At 40.5% G+C, this 21,474-nt stretch overlaps 1 protein-coding gene across 1 annotated transcript in view; it reads right to left on the bottom strand.

Moving 5' to 3' along the window:
• Positions 1 to 8,074: 8,074 nt before the first annotated feature.
• Positions 8,075 to 21,474, bottom strand: part of LOC126963097 (zinc finger protein 33A-like) — a 52,949-nt gene continuing 39,549 nt past the window's right edge. Inside the window, 2 exon segments of the mRNA XM_050805053.1 lie at positions 8,075 to 11,691; positions 11,693 to 13,755. Coding sequence (XP_050661010.1) covers positions 11,578 to 11,691; positions 11,693 to 13,755 — 2,177 coding nt within the window. The 3' untranslated portion in view covers positions 8,075 to 11,577.

Below are 21,474 nucleotides of genomic sequence, written 5' to 3'. Positions count from 1 at the left end.
GCCTGGCCAACATGATGAAACCTCGTCTTTACTAAAAATACAAAAATTAGCCAGGTGTGGTGGCATGTGCCTGTAATCCCAGCTATGCAAAGGCTGAGACAGAAGAGTCACTTGAACCTGGGAGGCGGAGGTTGCAGTGAGCCCAGATGGCGCCATTGCACTCCATCCTGGGAAATAAGAGCGAAATCCATCTCTCAAAAAAAAAAAAAAAAAAAAAAAAAAAAAAAAATGTGTCCAATGGGAAGACATGGAAATTGCCTGGTGCATTGGCAACCGGCACACTGAAGTTGATGGTGCGGAAGGAAAGCACAAGAAACCATGTAGAATGAGGCTGGATCTGCCAGGGTGCTCACTAATATATTTGTTTCCTCCACATTTCCAGCTGTGTTTAAGATTTCTTTCCTGATGGTGTTTGAAGTGACATATTGAGAGAACAGATATAACGGTTTTACAAACTGCCTGGACATAAGAGCAGGTCAACAGGTATTGCTTGTCTTTTACAATAGAATCCTTATCGTGAGTTATCAAGTCCCCACATGAAACACTAAGGAATGATTAAAAGCACATTCCTGGCCGAGCACGGTGGCTCACGCTTGTAATCTCAGCACTTTGGGAGGCCGAAGCGAGTGGATCACCCAAGGTCTCCTGACCTTGTTCAAGGCCAGCTTGGCCAACATGGTGAAACACCATCTCTACACAAAATACAAAAATTAGCCGGGGCATGATGGTGCATGCCTGTAATCCCAGCTACTCAGGAGGCTAAGGCAGGAGAATTGCTTGAACCCGGGAGGCGGAGGTTGCAGTGAGCTGAGATCACACCATTGTACTCCAGCCTGGGAATTGCAGTGAGACTGTGTCTCAAAACAAACAAAAAACTGCATTCCTCTAAGCCCTCCAGTAAGGAGAAGGCAGCCACAGGGTTTGATTATGGCAGTCACAATCTATTCAGAGTCAGCTATTTGATTCATAGGAGTCTCCTTATCTAGTATTGCATCTGGAATGAATGAACTCTGATGTATATACGAATGATTCCAGGCTTAGCAGTAAGTACTGGTAATTAGTGAGCTCCTCTTTAAATGAACTGTCATCAGAGGTCCCTTCACATAGATTGTGTGTTATGAAATGCCTTTGACTCTGGGGAGATGACAGAGAGCCAAGGAAAGTCAGTCAGTCCTTAACCAAAGCCTTTGTGAGACCTAAAGCTGAGAGGGAGGCAGAGAGAGCAAGTGGGCGTGAGACAAAAACAAGTGTGGGGTGGGGAAGAGGTGAAGGAAGAGTGGACACACACCCGTCGGCCAGCTCTGGCTTTAGGATGCCAGCCAATGTCTCCTAACCCAGGGACCTTTCCTTTGGAGACCACAGATGGGACAGAGAAGGAAGTGATTCCTGGTATTGAGCTTAAATACTTAAAATTATGTAGAATAAATCGGATAAAACTTGAATCTTCTTTTCCCACTTAGATTTGGTTTCAAAACCAGAGAAGACATCTGAGGCTGAGCTGGCTGCAGTGTGGATGCTCCTCAGGGGGACAGCAGCTCCAAGGACACGAGAAGCCTCAGCCCTGGGCCCCAGGTGAGTCCCCAGCAGTGCCAGTGCACTTCCTCAGTGCAACTCTTTGAAGTAGAAACATTTCTCTAGGCTGTTTCCAAATTTGTTGCAGAGAATGCTGATGTGTCTTCCACAGCACGCTAGTGTTGGAGAAGTGGCCACCATCCCCATCTCGTGGGAAGCTAGTTAGGAAAAAGGGAAGGTCATGGATCTTCCAGTCCTGGTGTGGCAGGCAGTGCAGAGTCCTCTTCTTCCAGCACTGCAGGGGTTTAATCCAAGGGCCAGGATCAGTGAATGAGCACCTCAGGGGCCTGGGAGGGACTAAGGGTGGTGAGAACAATATTTGAAAATGTCTGTCTTAGGGTTGATGTGAAGATGGCCTGAAAGCCCTCTTTTCTTCTTATTTTCCTACAGAATGCTTAACCAAAGGAGGGAGACAAAAGCCACGCCATCACGAAACCACAGACAGGTGTCCTCCTTCAAGTTTTTCAGAGGAACCAATTCCCTGGAACTGCCATCAAGGAAGAGTTGGCAAAACAAAGAGGCATTCCAGAATCCAGAATCTAGGTTAGTTTTCTGTCTGTGGTGCAAAATTTGTCCCATAATTTTGGAAGTGGTATTGCCCGCTGGGATGGTACTAGAGAAATGGGAGCTGGTATCTTGAAAGAAGTTGAGAGTTCTTTGTTATGAGGGTACTGTCTTATGTGTCTTATTTGTCTTAAGTCATGTTTGTCTTATGTCTTTCTTATGTGTTGTGACCTTTATCTCCAACCCAGGCTTCTAGGCACTAGACACCAGTGTAGACCTTGCCCCTCCACTAACCCCCAGGTGTGATAATCTAATCATCTAGGGTCCTCTCTTTTGTGAGAAAATTCTGCCATTCTAGCAAATCAATGTGGGATCCATTCATGGGCAGGGCAATAATTCCCCTAACTCGTCCACATTTTGCAGACTAAATGTTATGTACAGACAGAATCACCGAGATAAAGCCCAACAGATGCCACTTCTGCCTCACAGACAAGGGAATGAAGCTGGAACCTCTTACGTCTTCTGACATCTTTGTTTCCCTTTCTCTTCTGTGTGGGCTCAGAACCAAAGAGCTCGGCCCCAAGGCCAGAGCAGAGGCAGCCCCATGAATTCCCTGGCAGCCCCAGTCACAGATCTCGCCCTACTGCTTAGCTGCATCACAGCAACCCATGCATTGCCCAAGCAGCTTGGCACACAAGCCTCCCTCCAACTCCCCCAGCGGCCGTTGGTTATCTGTACCAGCCCTTCCTCCACTAAGCAGGTCTGTGGAGGCTGTGTGAGCCAGGCACCAAGGGTCATGCTGCCCCAGTCCACCTGGGTTGTGCCAGGAGATCTCTCCTCTCAGGACCCATGTGTCAACAGGACCAACTCTTAGAGGGGTGATCTCACCCACTTAGTATCTTTTCTGGCATGTGTACCAAGGAAATTGCCAGAATGACAAGGACAGTGACAGCACTAGCCTGGGAGTTCTGCCCTTCAAGGATGCTACTCAGCCTCCATCTGGTCATCCTGAGCAAGGATCGCAACAAGGTTGGCAAGACAGAGCCCACCTTAGGCAATGGTGGCATGAGCAGCCCCAAGACATGGTGATCAAATCGCGACCTGGAAACAGGGAGCTGCTCCACAACATGCTTACATGGACACACGTGCAGCAGCCTAGGACACAGCCGAGCAAGGGACCACTTTGAGACACAGTTTCGCTCTTGTCACCCAGACGGGAGTGCAATGGTGTGATCTCGGCTCACTGTAACCTCTGCCTCCCAGGTTCAAGAGATTCTCCTGCCTCAGCTTCCTGAGTAGCTGGGATTATAGGCGCCCGCCACCATGCCTTGCTAAATTTTGTATTTTTAGTAGAGACAGGGTTTTACCATATTGGCCAGGCTGGTCTCGAACTCCTGACCTCAGGTGATCCACCCACCTTGGCCTCCCAAAGTGCTGGGAGTACAGGTATGAGCCACTGTACCCTGCCTCACCTCATGCCTTTTAGATGAACTCCTGACAACCTCAGAGTTTCAGAAATCAGCATCACCAGTTAGGATTAGGACAGGAGAACCCTCCACGGCCCGCTGCCAGGAAGTTTCAGGTTCTGCTCGATGCCCTGCAGAGCTCACTAGGGCTTCGGGTATTATAGGAGGGAGAAGGCGTTCTTCTCACCACCCCATCCGGCTCCTCCCCAGGATGAAGTAGCGTGACCCACAGGAGGATAAACAAGGGGACACACCATGTCCTGGAACAACACTAACGCAAGAGGAAACTGACCACTTGGAAACCCAAAAGGAGCATCTTCTCTCTGCCTTGTGGACACTGCTTAAGTCTCTGGCCTCCCTTCATGGCCTACGTGATTGTTTCTAAGCTCCACACTGTCTTGCAGGCACCACAGACACCAGGCAGTGGATACCTTTGCTGAATCCTAAGGAGCCAAAGAGGTTTTATGACAAACACGACCTCCTCCCTGCGATCGTCACATCCTGGGCAGTCTGGACAATGCACAAACTAGAAATGAACCAAAGTGAAAACAGGTAAAAGAGACACATCCACACTTCACTCCCTTTGGTGAGTTCACAGGGCGAGCCTGAAGGCAGGCTGATGCAGAGAAAACGGGGGTGCTATATTTCGTCTTGATGTGAGTTCATCACAGACGGTTTGCATCTTAGCTCTTACTGGAGGAGATGGGAACTAGAAGTTCTCTCACTGTTTATCTACCAATGATTGGTAACACAAGCTTAGATGCATAATAATGAATAGTGTTCACATGTAATCCTCCCTTTAAACATGTAGACAGAGAACATGACAAAGAAATGCAAAACAGCAACTCCATGAAATCACTGAACAAAGCAAGATGTTCATCTTCTGACACCATTAGCATTTTGTATATATTTGCATGTACCTCTATGCACAAAGCTGCCCTTTTTGTTATAAATAAATTTTTGTCAAGTTTAAGCCTCTTGGTTGTCTTTGTGTCTCCTCTCTTCCATTCAAGTGGTACATTCCGAGAATACACCATGGATTACCAAGCTATGTCTGCTTCCACTGGTGCCTTTAAAATATCCTTAAAAAGGAAATGTGATTTATCAAGATGCCTGTCTTTCCCACAGTTCCTTCATTCATTTGTGCTGTCTCCTTTCCATGTGAACCTGTGGGACCAGAGTCAGGATGCCTTGCTCTAGTTCATAGCTCGAATCTGCAAAAATGCTAGTTTGTTATTACTACACACAGACATAGATGCACTTTACTTTAGGGTTTTTTTAGGGTGCGCACATTCCAAACTCACTGTTTACTTCCAGATGATCGGTACAGTATACTTTTCCTCAGATTTTATTTTTGTTTTTATTTTTGAGACGGAGTCTCGCTCTGTTGTCCAGGCTGGAGTGCAGTGGCGCGATCTCAGCTCACTGCAAGCTCCGCCTCCCAGGTTCACGCCATTCTCCTGCCTCAGTCTCCTGAGTAGCTGGGCCTAAAGGCGCCTGCCACCACGCCCAGCTTTTTGTATTTTTAGTAGAGACGAGGTTTCACCATGTTAGCCAGGATGATCTTGATCTCCTGACCTCATGATCCGCCCGCCTCGGTCTCCCAGAGTGCTGGGATTACAGGCAAGCCATCGCAGAAGGCCTTTTGTTTTCTAAAGAGACGGAGTCTCACTCTGTCACCCAGGCTGGAGTGCAGTGGCACCACCATAGCTCACTGCAGCCTTTAACTTCTGGGCTCAAGCGATCCTTCAGATTGATTCTATTAACTGAGGTATTATAAATCTCTCTCCCAACCTCACCTCACATACACATAGGCTGCATGTCCATACACACGCACTCACAATAGTCTCACAGTTTCCCCTGAAAATAATCTGACAAATGTCATAGGCAACATTGGGATCATGCCGTTAGGTGTTGAGTTTTATTTTTTTCAATAGTGTCCCAACATATTCCTCATGTGCAGAGATGAGACTCTAGCATGGCCAAATGCCAAATTTCCAAGAGACATTTTGTCTTCGTCCATTTGTGCTACTATAACAAACCACCTGAGACTAGGTCATTTATAAACAATAGATATTTACCTCTCACAACTCTGGAGGCAGGGAAGTCCAAGATGAAAGCGCCAGAAAGGTGAGTATCCAGTGAGGGCCAAGTCTCAGCTTCCAAGGCAGCCCTTCCTTGCTGTTTCCTCTTGAGGGGAGTGACACTGGGCCCTCACATGTCAGAAAGGATAGGGGCAAAAAGGGGCCTAGTCTGTTCTCTCCCGATGGCTCCTAAGATCACCAATCATTTATGAGGTGGAGCTCTCATGACCTTACCACCTCCCAAAGGCCAAACTTTTGCAAGTGTTGCACTGGATTCAGTTTCAACATGACTTGTTTTTTTTTTGTTGTTTTTTTGTTTTTGTTTTTTTTTGAGACGGAGTCTCGCTCTGTCGCCCAGGCTGGAGTGCAGTGGCACAATCTCGACTCACTGCAAGCTCCACCTCCCGGGTTCACGCCATTCTCTGGCCTCAGCCTCCCGAGTAGCTGGGACTACAGGCGCCCGCCACTGCACCCGGCTAATTTTTTCTATTTTTAGTAGAGACGGGGTTTCACCATGGTCTCGATCTCCTGACCTTGTGATCCGCCCGCCTCGGCCTTCCAAAGTGCTGGGATTACAGGCGTGAGCCACCGTGCCCGGCCTTGTTTTTTGTTTTGAGACAGAGTCTTGCTCTCTTGCCTAAGCTGAAGTGCAGTGGCGACAACTCGGCTCGCTGCAACCTCCGCTTCCCCGATTCAAGCGATTCTCCTGCCTCAGCCTCCCAACTAGCTGGAATTACAGGTGCCCACCATGCCCAGCTAATTTCTGTATTTTTAGTAGAGACGGGGTTTCACCATGTTGGCCAGGCTGGTCTTGAAATCCTGACCTCAAGTGATACTCCCACCCCAGCCTCCCAAAATGCTGGGATTTGTGCTCGGTCTCCCAAAGTGCTGGGATTTGTTGAGCCACTGAACCCGGCTCAACATTACTTTCGGAGCGGACACAGACTCTCAAAGCACAGTGGATGTCACAGTCACTCTCCCTATGCTCAAGGTAAAGCCATGTAGTCTGTGGCCCAGGTGCAGGCCATCAGTCCCCATGATTGCAAGGTTCACCCTGTGGCATGTTGGCAAGCAGCAATGCCAGGCCATGCTCAGGCACACTGGAGAGGGGTTTTGCATTGGGAGAGCAGGAGAGTTACTTCCTCTGGTAATCTGGGGAGAACTGGTACCTTTTTCTCTTCTCATCAGCACCCGGACCATGTGCATCTTGACACTCTTAGGGGTCAGGAAAGCATGTGTGAAGTGAAGGAGCAGCAAGTGAAGGAGCAGCACAGGAGAGGGGTGCAGGTACTACCCTTCCTGAATGCCTCGTTAGGCAACTAGAGTGCCACACTCACCTCCCTCAGTTGTCTCCTGTCTTTCCACAAACCTCACAATAGGCCATCTGCATGCACAACCCAGGGGTGTTCAACAACAAACGACAATCTGTAGGGATGCTCCATGCAGCCAGTGATGATAATCAGAGAGCTCCAGCCAGATCTTTGGAAAGTGGCGCTAAAGTGCTGATCAGTTCGTGTGCTGTGTGGTCAATACCTTTACAGGTGGGAGCCTCAGAGACCACCTGTCAAACAGGCTCAGCCCAAGTCAAGTCATGCAGGCATATAGCCAATGGGCGAGCACTCCTGTCCTGCACACAGAGTATATTAGGATGGGAAGAGATGCGACACTCACCTCCCCCAAGAAAAGTGCATTACAGCACAGGCCAAGTGCAAACCTGCCAGCAACTAGTGGTTCTGTCAAAGAAGCCTTTGCCATAATATGGAAACTATCAGTTAGCCAACAGCAGTTAAAATTGGACTAGATGACCCTGGCTTTGGATGGGCCATCCTGTTTATGCTAATGGTTGTAACTGCTTCCTTTTCACCCTGATGGTGAAGGAGGGACCCCTACCCTGATGCTATAGAAAGGTTGAATACTGAACACCTGACACTGGACAGATAAGATCTAAGTCAGTTTGTCAGTCACACCAACTCTCAGAAAGGTGAGAAGGACACCACATGCCGGACAGAGCCACACAGGGTTCTACTTGGGAGCAGAGTGGAAAAGGAGGGGTTGTGGTGAGCAGCTGTATTATCCAGAGCGTACAGTGACCACTGTTTGCTGTGGGAGGATGTGAGGAGTTTGGTGAATAATTCCAAGAGCTGGCAAGGAAGAAAATCTTACTACTTAGGAATAAGCAGGAACTGTGCCTGGCCCTCCTGACAAGGAGGACTGTCTGCTAAGTTACTTCACCTGTGGAAGCACAGTGGTGATGGAAACGAGGTTAGGTCATCTGAGGCCCTTTTGGCTTCAGATATCAAGAGAACCAAGAATACTAGTCCTTAATTTCAGGTCACCATTACCATAATTTAAAATATATTAAGGATGTATAAAAGCAATTCAGATGTTCACTAATGGTGATTTACAGGTTCAGTCAGAAACATACGACTAACAAGTACAGAAACAAGATGTTCCTCGGGGTTGGTTATTTAATTATTTATTTACTTAATACACTTCATTTTTTAGAGTAGCTTTAGGGTTACAGAAAAATTGAGGAAAAAGTACAGCGAATTCTCATATAACCCTTCACCCCTCCCATCCTCCACAGGCTCCCCAATTATTAACATCTCGCATCATTATGGTTCATTTGTTACAATTAATGAGCCAACAGTGATATATTATTATTAACTGAAGTCCAGAGTTGACATTAGGGTTTACTCTGCATTTTCCATTCACTGTTTTCCATTCTCTGCGTTTCGACAAATTACATTACCCTAGAGAATACTTTCACTGCCCTAAAAATCACCTCTCTACCTGCCATCCCTCCCTTCCCCTCAACTCTCAGCAACCACTGGTCCTTTCACTGGCTCGATAGTTTTGCCTCTCCCAGAATATCATATAATTGCAATAAAAAAATAGAAAGCCTTTACAGATTGGTTTTCACTTAATAAGCATTTAGGGTTCCTCCAGGTCTTTTAGTGACTTGATGTCTAATTCCTTATCATCTACCTGAGGACTATATCCTGCAACCCCGCTATAATTACTTATTAACGTCAGCAGGGATTTTGTTGTTTATTTAGAATTCTCTACAAAGACAATCATGTTACTTGTGAACAAAGACAGTTGTATTTCATCCTTCCAAATCTATGTGCATTTTATTTTATTTTATTTTATTATCACTGCATTAGATAGCACTTCCAGTACAATGCTGAAAAGTAGTGTTCCTTGCCATGTTCCTGATGTTAATAGGAAAGCATCTAGTTGGAAACCTCAAGGATGATGTTACCTGTAGGGTTTTTTGCAGCAGTTCTTTATCAACTTGAGTAAGTTCTCCTGTATTCCTTCTGTGTTGAGGTTTTACCACGAATGGATATTGGATTTTGTCAAATGCTTTTTCTGCATCTACTGATATGATCATATTTCATCTTTGAGCTGCTAATGCATGCAATGGATTACACTGAATATCAAATGTTGAACAAGTCTTGCATTCCTGATTTAACATTTTAAGGATTTCTGTATCTGTGTTCACTGGAAATATTGATCTGTAGTTTTCCTTTCTTGTAATATCTTTGCCTGGTTGTGGTATTAGGGTAATACTGGCCTCACAAAATAAGTTGGGAGTGTTATCTCTACTTTTATTTTCTGAAAGACACGGTAGAGACTTGGTATCATTTCTACCTTAAGTATCTCAAAAAATGCACATTCGTGAACCCATTTGGTCCCGGCACTTTGTTTTGGAAGGTTTTATTATTTTTTGAGATGGAGTCTCACTCTGTCACCCAGGCTGGAGTACAGTAGCACAATCTCGGCTCACTGCAACCTCCACCTCCTGGGTTCAAGTGATTCTTCTGCCTCAGTCTCCTGAGTAGCTTGGACTACATACACGTGCCACCACGCCCGGCTAATTTTTCGTCCTTTTAGTAGAGACGGGGTTTCACCATGTTGACCAGGCTGGTCTCGAACTCCTGACCTCGTGATCCGCCTGCCTCAGCCTCCCAAAGTGCTGGATTACAGGCATGAGCCACCGCACCCGGCCTTGAAAGGTTAATTACTGCTTTGATTTATTTAATAGATATGTATGCCTACTGAGGTCTACCTTGTGTGAGCTTTGAGAGAATACATGTTGCAAGGAATTTGTCCATTTTAGCTAAGTTATCAAATTTATGGACAGAGTTGTCCATATTTCTTTCTAATCCTTTTGGTGACCATAGGATCAGCTGTGATGGCCTCTTTCATTTTTGGTACTAGCAATATTTGTCTTCTGTTTTTTCTTAAGCTAGCTAGACGTTTATCAATTTTACTGACCTTTTCAAAGAACCAGCTTTGGGTTTTATTGATTTTCTCTTTTCAATTTCTATGATTTTTACTTTTATTTTTTTCCAGGTTACTTTGGATTTAATTTGCTCTTCTTTTGCTAGTTTCCTAAAGTGGAAGCTTAGATTACTTGTGTAATCTAGGATCATCAGACTGTATAATCTTAGATTATTTGTATGATCTGATAATGTAATATAATGTACAATCTTCACACTGTCAATAACAGCCCCATGCCAGCTTGATTCTGGCTGTGCTCCAGCCTCAACCCTCCTCTTCATATTCGCAAAAGTCTCTGAAGGTTCAGATCCCTGTCTGGGTACAATGAGCCTTGAAATGACAGTTCAACCGCCCTGGGCAGCAACTGGGCTATATGTGTGGGCCTCTTTCCAGGGCCCTGTCTTGGAGAGCAGCTGCTTAAAGAAAATTTGGAGTATCACTTACGTTGAAAGCTGGAGTGTTCATATATGCACCCTAGGCACTTCATGGCATGGGATGAGTCACTGGTACGAAGAGAAAGGGAGTAACATGGAGGCAGGCCTAGATCTTCACATGCACAGGATAGATTTTTTTTTTTAGGTAAGTTGTTATTTTGATTTTTCCTTTTAAATGGATAAACATTAGCTCTGTGGGTCTCCTTTTAAATTGTTTCAGGACATGACAAACATCTGGGATGGGCCTGATGATATAACCACTACTAAACTAGGATACCTACTTCCTATTCACAATTACATTAAATTCCATTATGCATATAAAACACACGATTTATATCACATACCACTTATACATTTGTAAGTCCTATGAACTTCAGGAATAACTCGCAGATGTGCTTAATGCTATTGCCCATTAATTGCCCATTAATAAATTGATATTAATCAATTTATCGATGCTTTATAAAAAGCTTCATAATCAAGTGGATGCCAGGGGTAGGGTTGCAGAAAGGGTGTGATTATTAATACAAGGGAACTACTTGAGGCTAAATCCTGATTCCTTTGTAATCCTGATACTATACAGATCTCAGATTCCTTTTCAGTTCTGTAAACTAATTGTGCTGATGGTTACTCAAATGTAAAGGTGGTAAAGGTTTGATATAAACACACACACACAGTGCACGCAAACCATAGTAAAATGTGAGTAAGTCTGTATCTACTAGCAAGGTAACATCGATTTCTTGGACTTGACCATATATTATAATTATATATTATCCTTAGAGGAAGCTTGGTGAAGTGTACATGGGAATTCTCTGTACTCATTACAATTTCTTGTGAGGTATTTTAATTATTACTTTTTTTTTAAGTTCTTAAAGCTTTATATTCCACAATATACATCTATCTATAAATTATTGTTAGGTACCCTAAAAACTATTATTGTATCAAACTCAAAACAGAACTTGTCATATTTTATTTCTATGCAAAATTTTCACTTTAAATTTCTTAAATTGACAATTTTCTCCTCAGTGTAAATTCTAACATAATCTTATTTGTATTTTTGCCAAAAACTTTCATAAATTCAAAAAAATCTGTAAGGTTTTATGCCCGTATTAACCATCTGATATTAAATAGAATATCACTTCCTAACAAAAGCTGTCCTATAATTGTTGTAGTCTACGGGTTTATCCCCTACTGTTACTTTGGAGTAACATAAGGTGAGTTTGTGGATAGTTACTGAACATTCAGGATGTCAGCAGGGCTTTCTCCACAGTGTGAATCATCTGAGGCATTATGGAGGCTGATTTGTGGCTGGAAATTTCCAATATCCATTTCATTCATAAGGTTTTTCTCCTATGTGTCTTCTCTGATGTACAATGAGATTTGACTTTTGAGAGAAAGTCTTCCTGCATGTGTTACATTCATAGGGCTTTTCCCCTGTATGTGATCTTTGATGTTTAGCAAGTTCTGATTTACGGTAAAAGATTTTTCCACATTCATTACATTGACAAGATTTCTCTCCTGTGTGAGCCCTGTGATGTACTGTGAGTGATGATTTGTGACTGAAGGATTTCCCACATTCACTGCATTCATAGGGTTTCTCCCCTGTGTGCTTTCTCTCATGAAAAGTAAGTCCTGACTTCACACAGAAAGATTTGCCACATTCATTACATTTATAGGGCTTTTCTTGTGTATGGGTTCTCTGATGTACAATTAGAGCTGACTTATGGCAAAAAGCTTTTCCACACTCATTACATTTATAGGGTTTCTCCCCTATGTGAATTATCTGATGCTGAGTGAGTTGTGACTTCTGGTAGAAGGTTTTTCCACATTCATTACATTCATAGGGTTTCTCCCCTGTATGTGTTCTATTATGTTTAGTTAGGTATGACTTATTGTAAAATATTTTTCCACATTCATGACATTCATAGGGTTTCTCCCCTGTGTGTGTTCTATAATGTTGAGAGAGGGTTGACTTATGGCTAAAGAATTTCCCACATTCAGGACATGCAAAGGGTTTCTCACCTGTGTGCATTCTCTGATGTACTGTTAGGTCTGACTTCAAGCAGAAGGTTTTCCCACATTCATAACATTCATAAGGTTTCCACCCTGTATGAACTATCTGATGCCTGGTGAGTAATGACTTGTGGTAGAAAGTTTTCCCACATGCATTACATTCATAAGATTTATCTCCTATGTGAGTTCTCTGATGCTGTGTAAGATTTGACTTTTCACAAAAGGATTTCCCACACTCAAGACATTCAAAAGGTTTCTCACCTGTGTGAGTTCTCTGGTGTACTTTAAGGTGCGAAGTCACACGGAAGAATTTTCCACATTTATAACATTCATAGGGTTTCAGCCCTGTGTGTGTTCTCTGATGTTTAGTGAGGTCAGATTTCTGGCAAAAAGTTTTCCCACACGCATTACACTGATAGGGTTTCTCCCCTGTATGTGTTCTCTGGTGTAATGTGAGAGCTGACTTATGGCTAAAGGCTTTCCCACATTCATTGCATTCAAAAGGTTTCTCCCCTGTGTGTGATCTCTGATGTTTAGTGAGGTTTGACTTATCCCAGAAAGCTTTTCCACATTCATTACATTGAAAGGGTTTCTCTCCTGTGTGCACCCTCTGATGTCGAGTGAGATGTGACTTCTCCCAGAAAACTTTCCCACATTCATTACATTCAATGTGTTTTTCTCCTTTATCACCTTTCTGAAGCTGTGACCGACACAATTTCCTCCTGAAATTATTCCCACTTTCATTGTGTTCCATAGGTACCCCGTGATGTTTAGAAAGGGTGGACTTAACACATAAGAACCTCTCACAATCACTAAATTCATAGTGATTGTCCTTTGACGAAGGTATCTGATGGAACAAGAGGGATGAACTATCAGAGAAAGTTCTCCCAAATTCATTATATTCACAGTTATTCTCTTCTGCATTCTCTCTCTTCTGTGTATTAAATACTGCCTTTTCAAGGAGGGTTTCCTGACATATACTGTATTCAAAATTGTGCTCTAAAGTTTGAATCTTCTCATGCTGCAAAGCATCCTCATGACGACTCAGAGTGTTCCTATCTTTTAAAACTTCATTTTTCTCTCGAGTATGAGTTTCACCATGCTTAATATTGAGTAACAATTTCCCACAGGCATTAAATTCATCAGACTTTTCTCCTAAATAGTTCATCTTACTGATAACCAATTGTGAAACAGTGTTGAAACTCATTTCACATGAGTCATACTGACAGAACATTTTTCTGGAAGGAAAAGAGCTTACGTCCATGTTAAATGGTATTCCTATTACATCACCTTGTTCCTTAGTCAGCATTTCATTATTGATGAATACAACTTCCCACGAATGTTTAGATTGGTTTTCTTGGCTCCTCTCTTTCAGGTGATCAGCTGTCCAGACTTCTAGAAACAAGCAAAATTAATCTTATATAAATTCTAAAACATTTCTCAGGGAATGAAATCTCTATACAAATGCCCCATGTTGTAGCTAACTCTGGTTTTTTGGCCAATTTCCAAAGATGAACATAATTGCAAGTGCATATTTTTTGTATTTCATGGGTTTGGGGTGAAAAAACAAAAACAAAACCCAGAACAAAAGGCCTAGGCTAGTGACAAAACAGAGAGGAATTTAACTATTTGAATGCACACATTTGGTTTCTAATGTAAAAAGAATAATAGCAACTGCTTACATCTGCATTTCCCTGTGCATCCCCCCAAGAATTATAAAAGTCAGCATAAGTGGAGCAAATAATATTATCTATAACATTCCGTGACTTTAGCATAACTAGGAGATGGAAAATGTTACTAATTTCAAGTACTACTAAGCAATAGATATTCAAATACAGTAAAAAGTGACAGCCTATGCCTACAAAGAGAGTCAGCCAGAGACTGTGGTGATCACATGGAATAGAGGAGACAGACAGCCCAAAGAGGGTGAAACACAAAACTACTCCCAGAAAGGGAAAGTTTCACTATGAGTGGGAAAATACTCAGAAGATATCTGAGTTCACGCAGATTAAAGCTCAGGCTACTGGGAAATCCAAGAGAAGAGACTTGGATTGTATGCAAACTAAAGAGGCAAAGGGTAATCAAACTCAGGAATGAAGTTGTAAAGAGGACACAGTAATCACAGAAAATAAGACTGTAATTCAAGTCTTATTAAAGACATTCTTTATTAAGGAATCTGTTATGGACTAAACTGTGCCCCCCCAAAATGTGTATGTTAAAACCTCAACCTCTAGTGTGACTGTATTTGAAGATGGGGACTTTAAGGAGATTAACTAAGGTTAAATGTGGGCATAAGGGTAAGAAACTAATACAATGGCAATGGTGTCCTTATAAGAGTAGGAGGAGACTGGAAAGCACATGCATGAGCTCTCTTTCTCCCTCCACCCACCATCCCCAACCACTGGTCATATGCACAGAGAAAAGGCTGTGTGAGGGCACCAGAAGAAAATGCCATCTAGCCAAGGAGTCAGACCTCACCAGAAACCAACCCAGCTGGCACCTTGACTTCAGACCTCCAGCCTCCACAATTGTGTGAAAATTTATTTAAGCTACCCAGTCTGTTGAATTTTGTTACAGCAGCCTGAGCAAACTAATACAGAGCCAAAGGGGAAACTACACTTGACTGAAACTTGAATGAACAGCACTGTAAAGGAGAATGAAACAAGAAAAAAAAGAAGCAGCAATAATTTTAAAAGAGTAAGAAAAAAGAAAATAGGATCAGAAAGAAAGTTCTGGATAAAGATGGTCTACAATTAAATAAATAAATTATAATATAGTATATATGTTATTGCAGTCCTTAAAGAAGAAAAAAGAAAACAACAGAATAAATCCAGTATTAAAAAGTATAATCTAAGAAAACTGTCCAAAAATGAAAGACCTGACCCACATATGCAAAGGAACCATCACGAACCTGGGAAAACTGTTCAGCAACAGTTTTCTCCAAAACATATCTTAATAAAACTACTAGATGTTAAAATTGAAGAAAATGTAGTCTGGACAAAAAGACAAAGTCTGCAAACTTTTACTTTGAGTCTTGAAATCAGGTAATCTTATCCATACAACTCAGCTTTTATTTTTGAAAGTTTGTTATTCTAGTTCCTGTGTATTTCCACATAAAGTTTAGAATTACATACTCAATTACTACAAGAAATCCTGCTAATTACTACATGGAATTATATTATTTTAAATCTGTAAGTCATGTAAACAACAAAACATGTCAGCAATATTGAGCTTTCTGACATAAGCAGGGAGTTCCATTTGTTTAGGTCTTCAATTTCTCTCTGCAGCGGATTGTTTCCAGTGTGGCCTTTCACATCTTTTGCCAGACATAACTATAAAAAAAATACATTTTTGATACTATTGCAAAGAGAACTTTCAAAAATTTCAATTTCCAATTGATCATTGTTAATATATAGAAGTAAAATTCATTTTTACATATTTTTCTCCTGCCACCTAGCTATACTTAATAATTCTAGTCATTCTTTTTCCCATATCTTGGGAGACTCCATTAGATTTCCTACATAGATAACCGTATCTTTTGTGAATAAAGGCATTTCTACTTCTCTTCCACTCTAGTCTCCTTTTTTTTTCTTCCCTGGTTATACTAGGTAGTATGTATTATACTATCAAGTATGAATGGACATCCTTGTCATGTTCCTGATATTGGAAAGAAATCATTCCATTTTTCACAATTATATACAATGTCAATTGTACACTGTCTATAGATGACTTTTATCAGATGAAAGAAAGTTATCTTCTATTCTTCATTTGAGAGTTTTAATCAGAAATAGATAATACATTTTGTCAAATGCTTTCTCTGCATATACTGAAATGGTCATATGGGTTTGACTTTTTTCTATTTTTTTTTCTTTTTAATACAGGGCAGAGATGACTACATAATTGATGGGGACAGTGCAAAATAAAAATGTGAGGTCAGTTACTAAAAATGTATAAAAAGAAGTATAGTAAAAGGTAAAATAAATTATGTTTTTCTTTTAATATATTTTATTACTTGTAAAATGTAATAGGTATAATAGTAATATATATAACATAAATTTGCAAATAACAAAAAAGTTTTGTTATAATAACTTTAAATGATACAATAATTACTAATAGTTTGTTACTATGATATCTTGATGGTAAGATTTTCTGGCACTCTTGGCAAATTCATTTACTAAGTCATCAAAATTTATATTTTTAGCAACTTCATTTTCAATATATAATTGAAATTCATGGCAAATGCAAGATAAGTAATTTTTGCTAGTTTTTAATTTTGAGAAGGTTGATTTTTCAGCTGATGCAATCATTAGGAACCTGTTGGTTCTTTATACGTTGTGACAATATGGGCTAAATTTCTGATTTCTGATACATTATTGCAAAATAAAAGTTAAAAAAATACAAGTTTTGGTATATGTAGACAAAGACTGGAGTAGCAGTTCTCTGAAATTAATTCTTCATCAATATTAGTGTTGTACAAAGCTGAATTCTATTTTACATGTAAATTTATACAATGGCATTTTAATGTTTCCTCTGACATTTCCTACATCTTTTACAAGAAACCAAAATGGCTTCATGATTTGCATATAATTGGAAACAGCTGTTTATGCAGTTTATTGCTATATTTTCAAATGCAAAAAAAAAATATTTTTAAAATTCACTTATTTGTTAATACTTGATTCATCCAAAATTTTATATGAAAATCATGTTCTCTCCCATCAAATGAAATTCCTGTTTCTAAGCCTGTGGATATTTGCTTTGCAATGTTGCAGCAGTTCTTGAGACCAAAGAATCTACACTCCAAAGAATTCTAGTAACTGCCTAGTGTGCCTTAACACAATGTGCACAAGTATGCTTTTATATTCCAATACTTTACTGACAATGATGACTGCCTGAAAGTTGGAGGTTGCTGTCCCAGTATTCAGCCCAGAAAATTAGTATTTCCTAAGAATGTCAGACGGACAGGCTTAGGGGAGACACAGCAAGCTAGTCTCACACTGTGAGTCCTCTCCAGGGTGCAACTGTTCGTGAGTTTACTGCTGCTGCAACCAATGCAGACAAAGATCATAGCCTTGGCCACCCACACACAATTCCAGGACACTCCCAAGTCATACTGGGAGTGACCAACAGCTTAGTAGGGCACTGCCTCTCAAGTATCCTGTCTACTTGCACACATAGTCCAGTGTCCATCAGACTTCATACACAAATCACAAGTTCAAAGATCAAACTGTGAAGAACTTAAAGATGGCAACAACAGGGCATTAAGCCAAGTATAGGATCCCTTCTTACAAGAGTGCAGCAACATGTGACTGCACAGGTCACCTAGCCATGAAGTTGGCTTAGACACAGGGAATTATACTGACTGCCTTCCAAATGTTGAAAAAGCCTGCCAGGGATTAACCACACTTGGTCATGAGGTATTAATAACCTTGTTACACACCACTGGTTTCCAATCCCTAGAGTTTTCAAATTTACGTTCATGAAGGACACTGGTCTATAGCTTTCTTTCCTTGCATGTCTTTGTGTGGTTTTATTATTAGGGCAATGCTGGACTCAAAGAATGATTTAGGAAGTATTCCCTCTTCCTGAATTTTCTGGAAAAGTTTGTGTAGAAGTGGTACTATTAATCGTTTGCTGGAATTCACTACTAAAGCATCTGGGGACCTGGGTTTTTCTTTGTGGAAAGGTTATCTATTTGTTTTGGAGTAAGTGGTAGTAGCTGTTTATCCGAAAGAAACTTCATCAAAATCGTCAAATTGATAACTTACAGGTATAGTATTTCCTCACTTCCTTCATAGTATCTATAGAATCTTCAGTGATTCATCATTCTTATTTTTGATACTGATAATCTGTTCCACCTAGAAGTTTATCCATTTTATCGATCTTCTCAATGAAACAGCTTTTGGTTTCACTGATTTTCTCAACTGTTTTTCTGTTTTTACAGATTATATTGTTCTCCGTTTTGCTTTTTGTTATTTCCTTTCTTCTACTATTATACGGATTTGTCTTCTACATTCTCCAAGTGGAAATAGCTAAGACCACTGATTTAGACCTTTCTTCTTATCCAAGTTAAACTTCATACATGTGTATAGCAGATATATATATATATATGCATAAATACATGCACATATGAAATTCCCTATATGTGAAATTTACACATTAATATATATTACACATAATACATTATATCCCATATATGAGAAACTTCATATATGCATTTACATATGGTAGATATATACGTACATAATACAAACACAATGCTTATTTGTGTTGCATAAGAAAGATCTCAAATCAATGACTTCAGGTGCTTCCACCTTAAAAAGCTAGAAAAAAGCAAAAGCAAGTAGAAAAAAGGAGTAAGGATCAAAATGGAAAACAATGAAATCAATGAGTATTATATGTATTTTATATTTCCTATAAATTTCCTATATGTAAATTTCCCATAAATTCTGTTATAACCCAAAGTTCAAAATACTTCCTAATTCCCCCTTCAAACTCTTCTTTGAAGTATCCATTATGTAGAAGCATATTCAGTTTCCAACTATTAGGGATTTTATAGATACTTCTGTCATTGATTTTTAATTTAACTAAACTTAAACCCCTTATCGTGGGAGAAAATATATGACTTCAATCGTTTTACATTTATTAAGATTTGCTTTATAATCAAGAATGTGATTTACCTTTGTTAATATATTCATTCATCTGTCCTTGAAAAGAATGTATATTCCACTGTTTTATTTGGGGAGGAGGGTGCAGAAGAATATTTTATAAATGTCAATAAAGTTATTTAGGGTTAAGTCTATTATACCTTTGCTCCTTTTCCATTTCCTGTTTTATCAATTATTAAAAGGATGCTAAAACCTCTGATTGTAACTGTGGATCTATTTATCCTTCCAGGTCTATCAGATTTTGCCTCAAATATTTTGTAAATCTGTTACTAACCTAAAGTTGAGGATTGTTAAATCCTCTCGATGAACTGATCTCTATCAATATGAAAAAAAATCTTCATCACTAGTATTCCTGGTTCTGAAAGCTACTTCATCGGGCTGTCAGATTTTCCCATTCTTTTTATCTATTTGTCTTTGAATCTAACATGTTTCCTTCATAGGCAGCATGACTGGATCTTATTTTTATTTATCTTATCCAGAAATATCTGCCTTTAAATGGGGTGTCTTAGACCATTTATATTTTCTGTGATCATCAATGTTTATAAAAGCTTTAATCAGTGTACTTTTCAGTAATAGTACATACATGGGTCTTCCAATAGTATATACTTTACTTCTTTTTCATAGCCTTTTTAGGCTATGATTGTCATATATTTTAAACATATGTTATAAACCCCACAATACATTTGATGTTATTTTTGTAAAAAGTGAGTATCCTTTCTACAGATTTACATAAAGAAAAATATCTTGTCTATATATCCAAGTAGTCAACATTTCCTGTTCTTCATCCCCCTGGGTAGATCCAGATTTCCATCAGACATCAGAACACCTCTTGTGGTGCAGGTCTGCTGGAGAGGAAATCTTTCAGCTTTGTTTATCTGGAACGTCCTTATTTCTTCACTGTTTCTTATAGCTATTTTTACGGAGTATACAACTCTACAAAATTTTTTTGCTTTTAAAACTAAAAATAATGTTCTACTATTTTCTCTGTTGCCTCATTTAAGGAGAAATCTGCTATCATCATTACCTTTGTTCCTCCATAAAACATGTCCTTTATCTCTGGCTGCTTTGAGGATTTCATTTTAACACTGATTTAGAGCATTCTGGTTATGATTCATGAGGCTTGGTGTAGTTTTCTTCATGCCTCTTGTGCTCAGGGTTTGATGATCAGTAGGTTCCCATCACATTTGGAAATTTTTTCATCATTCTCAAAATAATGTTTTCTGTTCTTTTCCCACTTTCCTTTTACAGACTCCAATTCCATGTGTGTTAGAGACTACTTGAAGTTCCCCTAAAGCTCACAGGGGCTTGTTTTTTTTTTTTCTTTTTTTGAGACACAGTCTCACTCTGTCCCCAGGCTGGAGGGCAGTGGTGCCATCTCGGCTCACTGTAACCTCTGCCTCCCATGTTCAAGTGATTCTCCCGCCTCAGCCTCCCGAGTAGCTGGGACTACAGGCACCTGCCACCATGCCCGGCTAATTTTGTTATTTTTAGTAGAGACAGGGTTTCACCATGTTGGCCAAGATAGTCTCGATCTCTTGACCTCGTGATCCACCTGCCTTGGCCTCCCAAAGTGCTGGGATTACAGACATGAGTCTCCGCACCTGGCCCAAGGTCTTGCTTATTTTTCAAATATGCTTTTTCTCTGTTTTATTTGGATGGCTTCTATTACTGTGTGTTTAAGTTCACTCATCTTTTTCTTCTGCAATGTTTAAACTGCCATCAGTTCTTGTCGTATGTGTTCTTTTTTCGGGGCAGGAGAGGAGACAGGGTCTCACTCCGTCACCCAGGGGCAGTGCAGAGGCGCAATCTCGGCTCACTAAAACATCCACCTCCCAGGCTCAAGTGATCCTCCCACCTCAGCCTCCCAAGTAGCTAGGACCAAAGGCATGCACCAACACACCCAGCTAATTTTTTTGTTGTTGCATTTTTGCTACAGATGAGGTTTCACCATGTTGCCCAGACTGGTCTCAAACTCCTGAGCTCAGGAGATCCACCTGCCTTGGCCTCCCAAAGTGCAGGGATTACAGATGTGAGACACCAATGGCTGGCCATGTATTTTTCATCTCAAGCATTACAGTTTTCATTTCTAGAAATCTGATTTCTATCTTTTCTATTATACTGAATTTTGGTGTGGGGTTTTTTTTTTTTTTTAATCTTTCATGTCTCTACTTAAGTTTTAGAACATATAGAACCCAGTTTTAATACTGTTTTCAAAGAACTTGTCAGTTAATTCTACTATCTATGGCAATTCTGAGTCCATTTCAATTTCCTGGTTAGTCTCTTTGAGAAAGCTCATGTTTTCCCATATGTCTGTAAGTCTGGTAATATTTCAATGGATGGGAGACTGAGAGTTTTACTTGGTTGGATGCTGGGTACTTTTGACTCCCTGTAAGTATTTTTGTGCTTTGTTCTAGGATACACTAAGTCACCTGGAAACAATGTGATACTT

Source organism: Macaca thibetana, chromosome 9 (genome assembly GCF_024542745.1).
Source record: "Macaca thibetana thibetana isolate TM-01 chromosome 9, ASM2454274v1, whole genome shotgun sequence".
In the NCBI taxonomy this organism is placed as follows: Eukaryota; Metazoa; Chordata; class Mammalia; order Primates; family Cercopithecidae; genus Macaca; species Macaca thibetana.
Note: the sequence above shows the minus strand (reverse complement) of the source record. Positions and strands in the feature narration are given on the sequence as shown.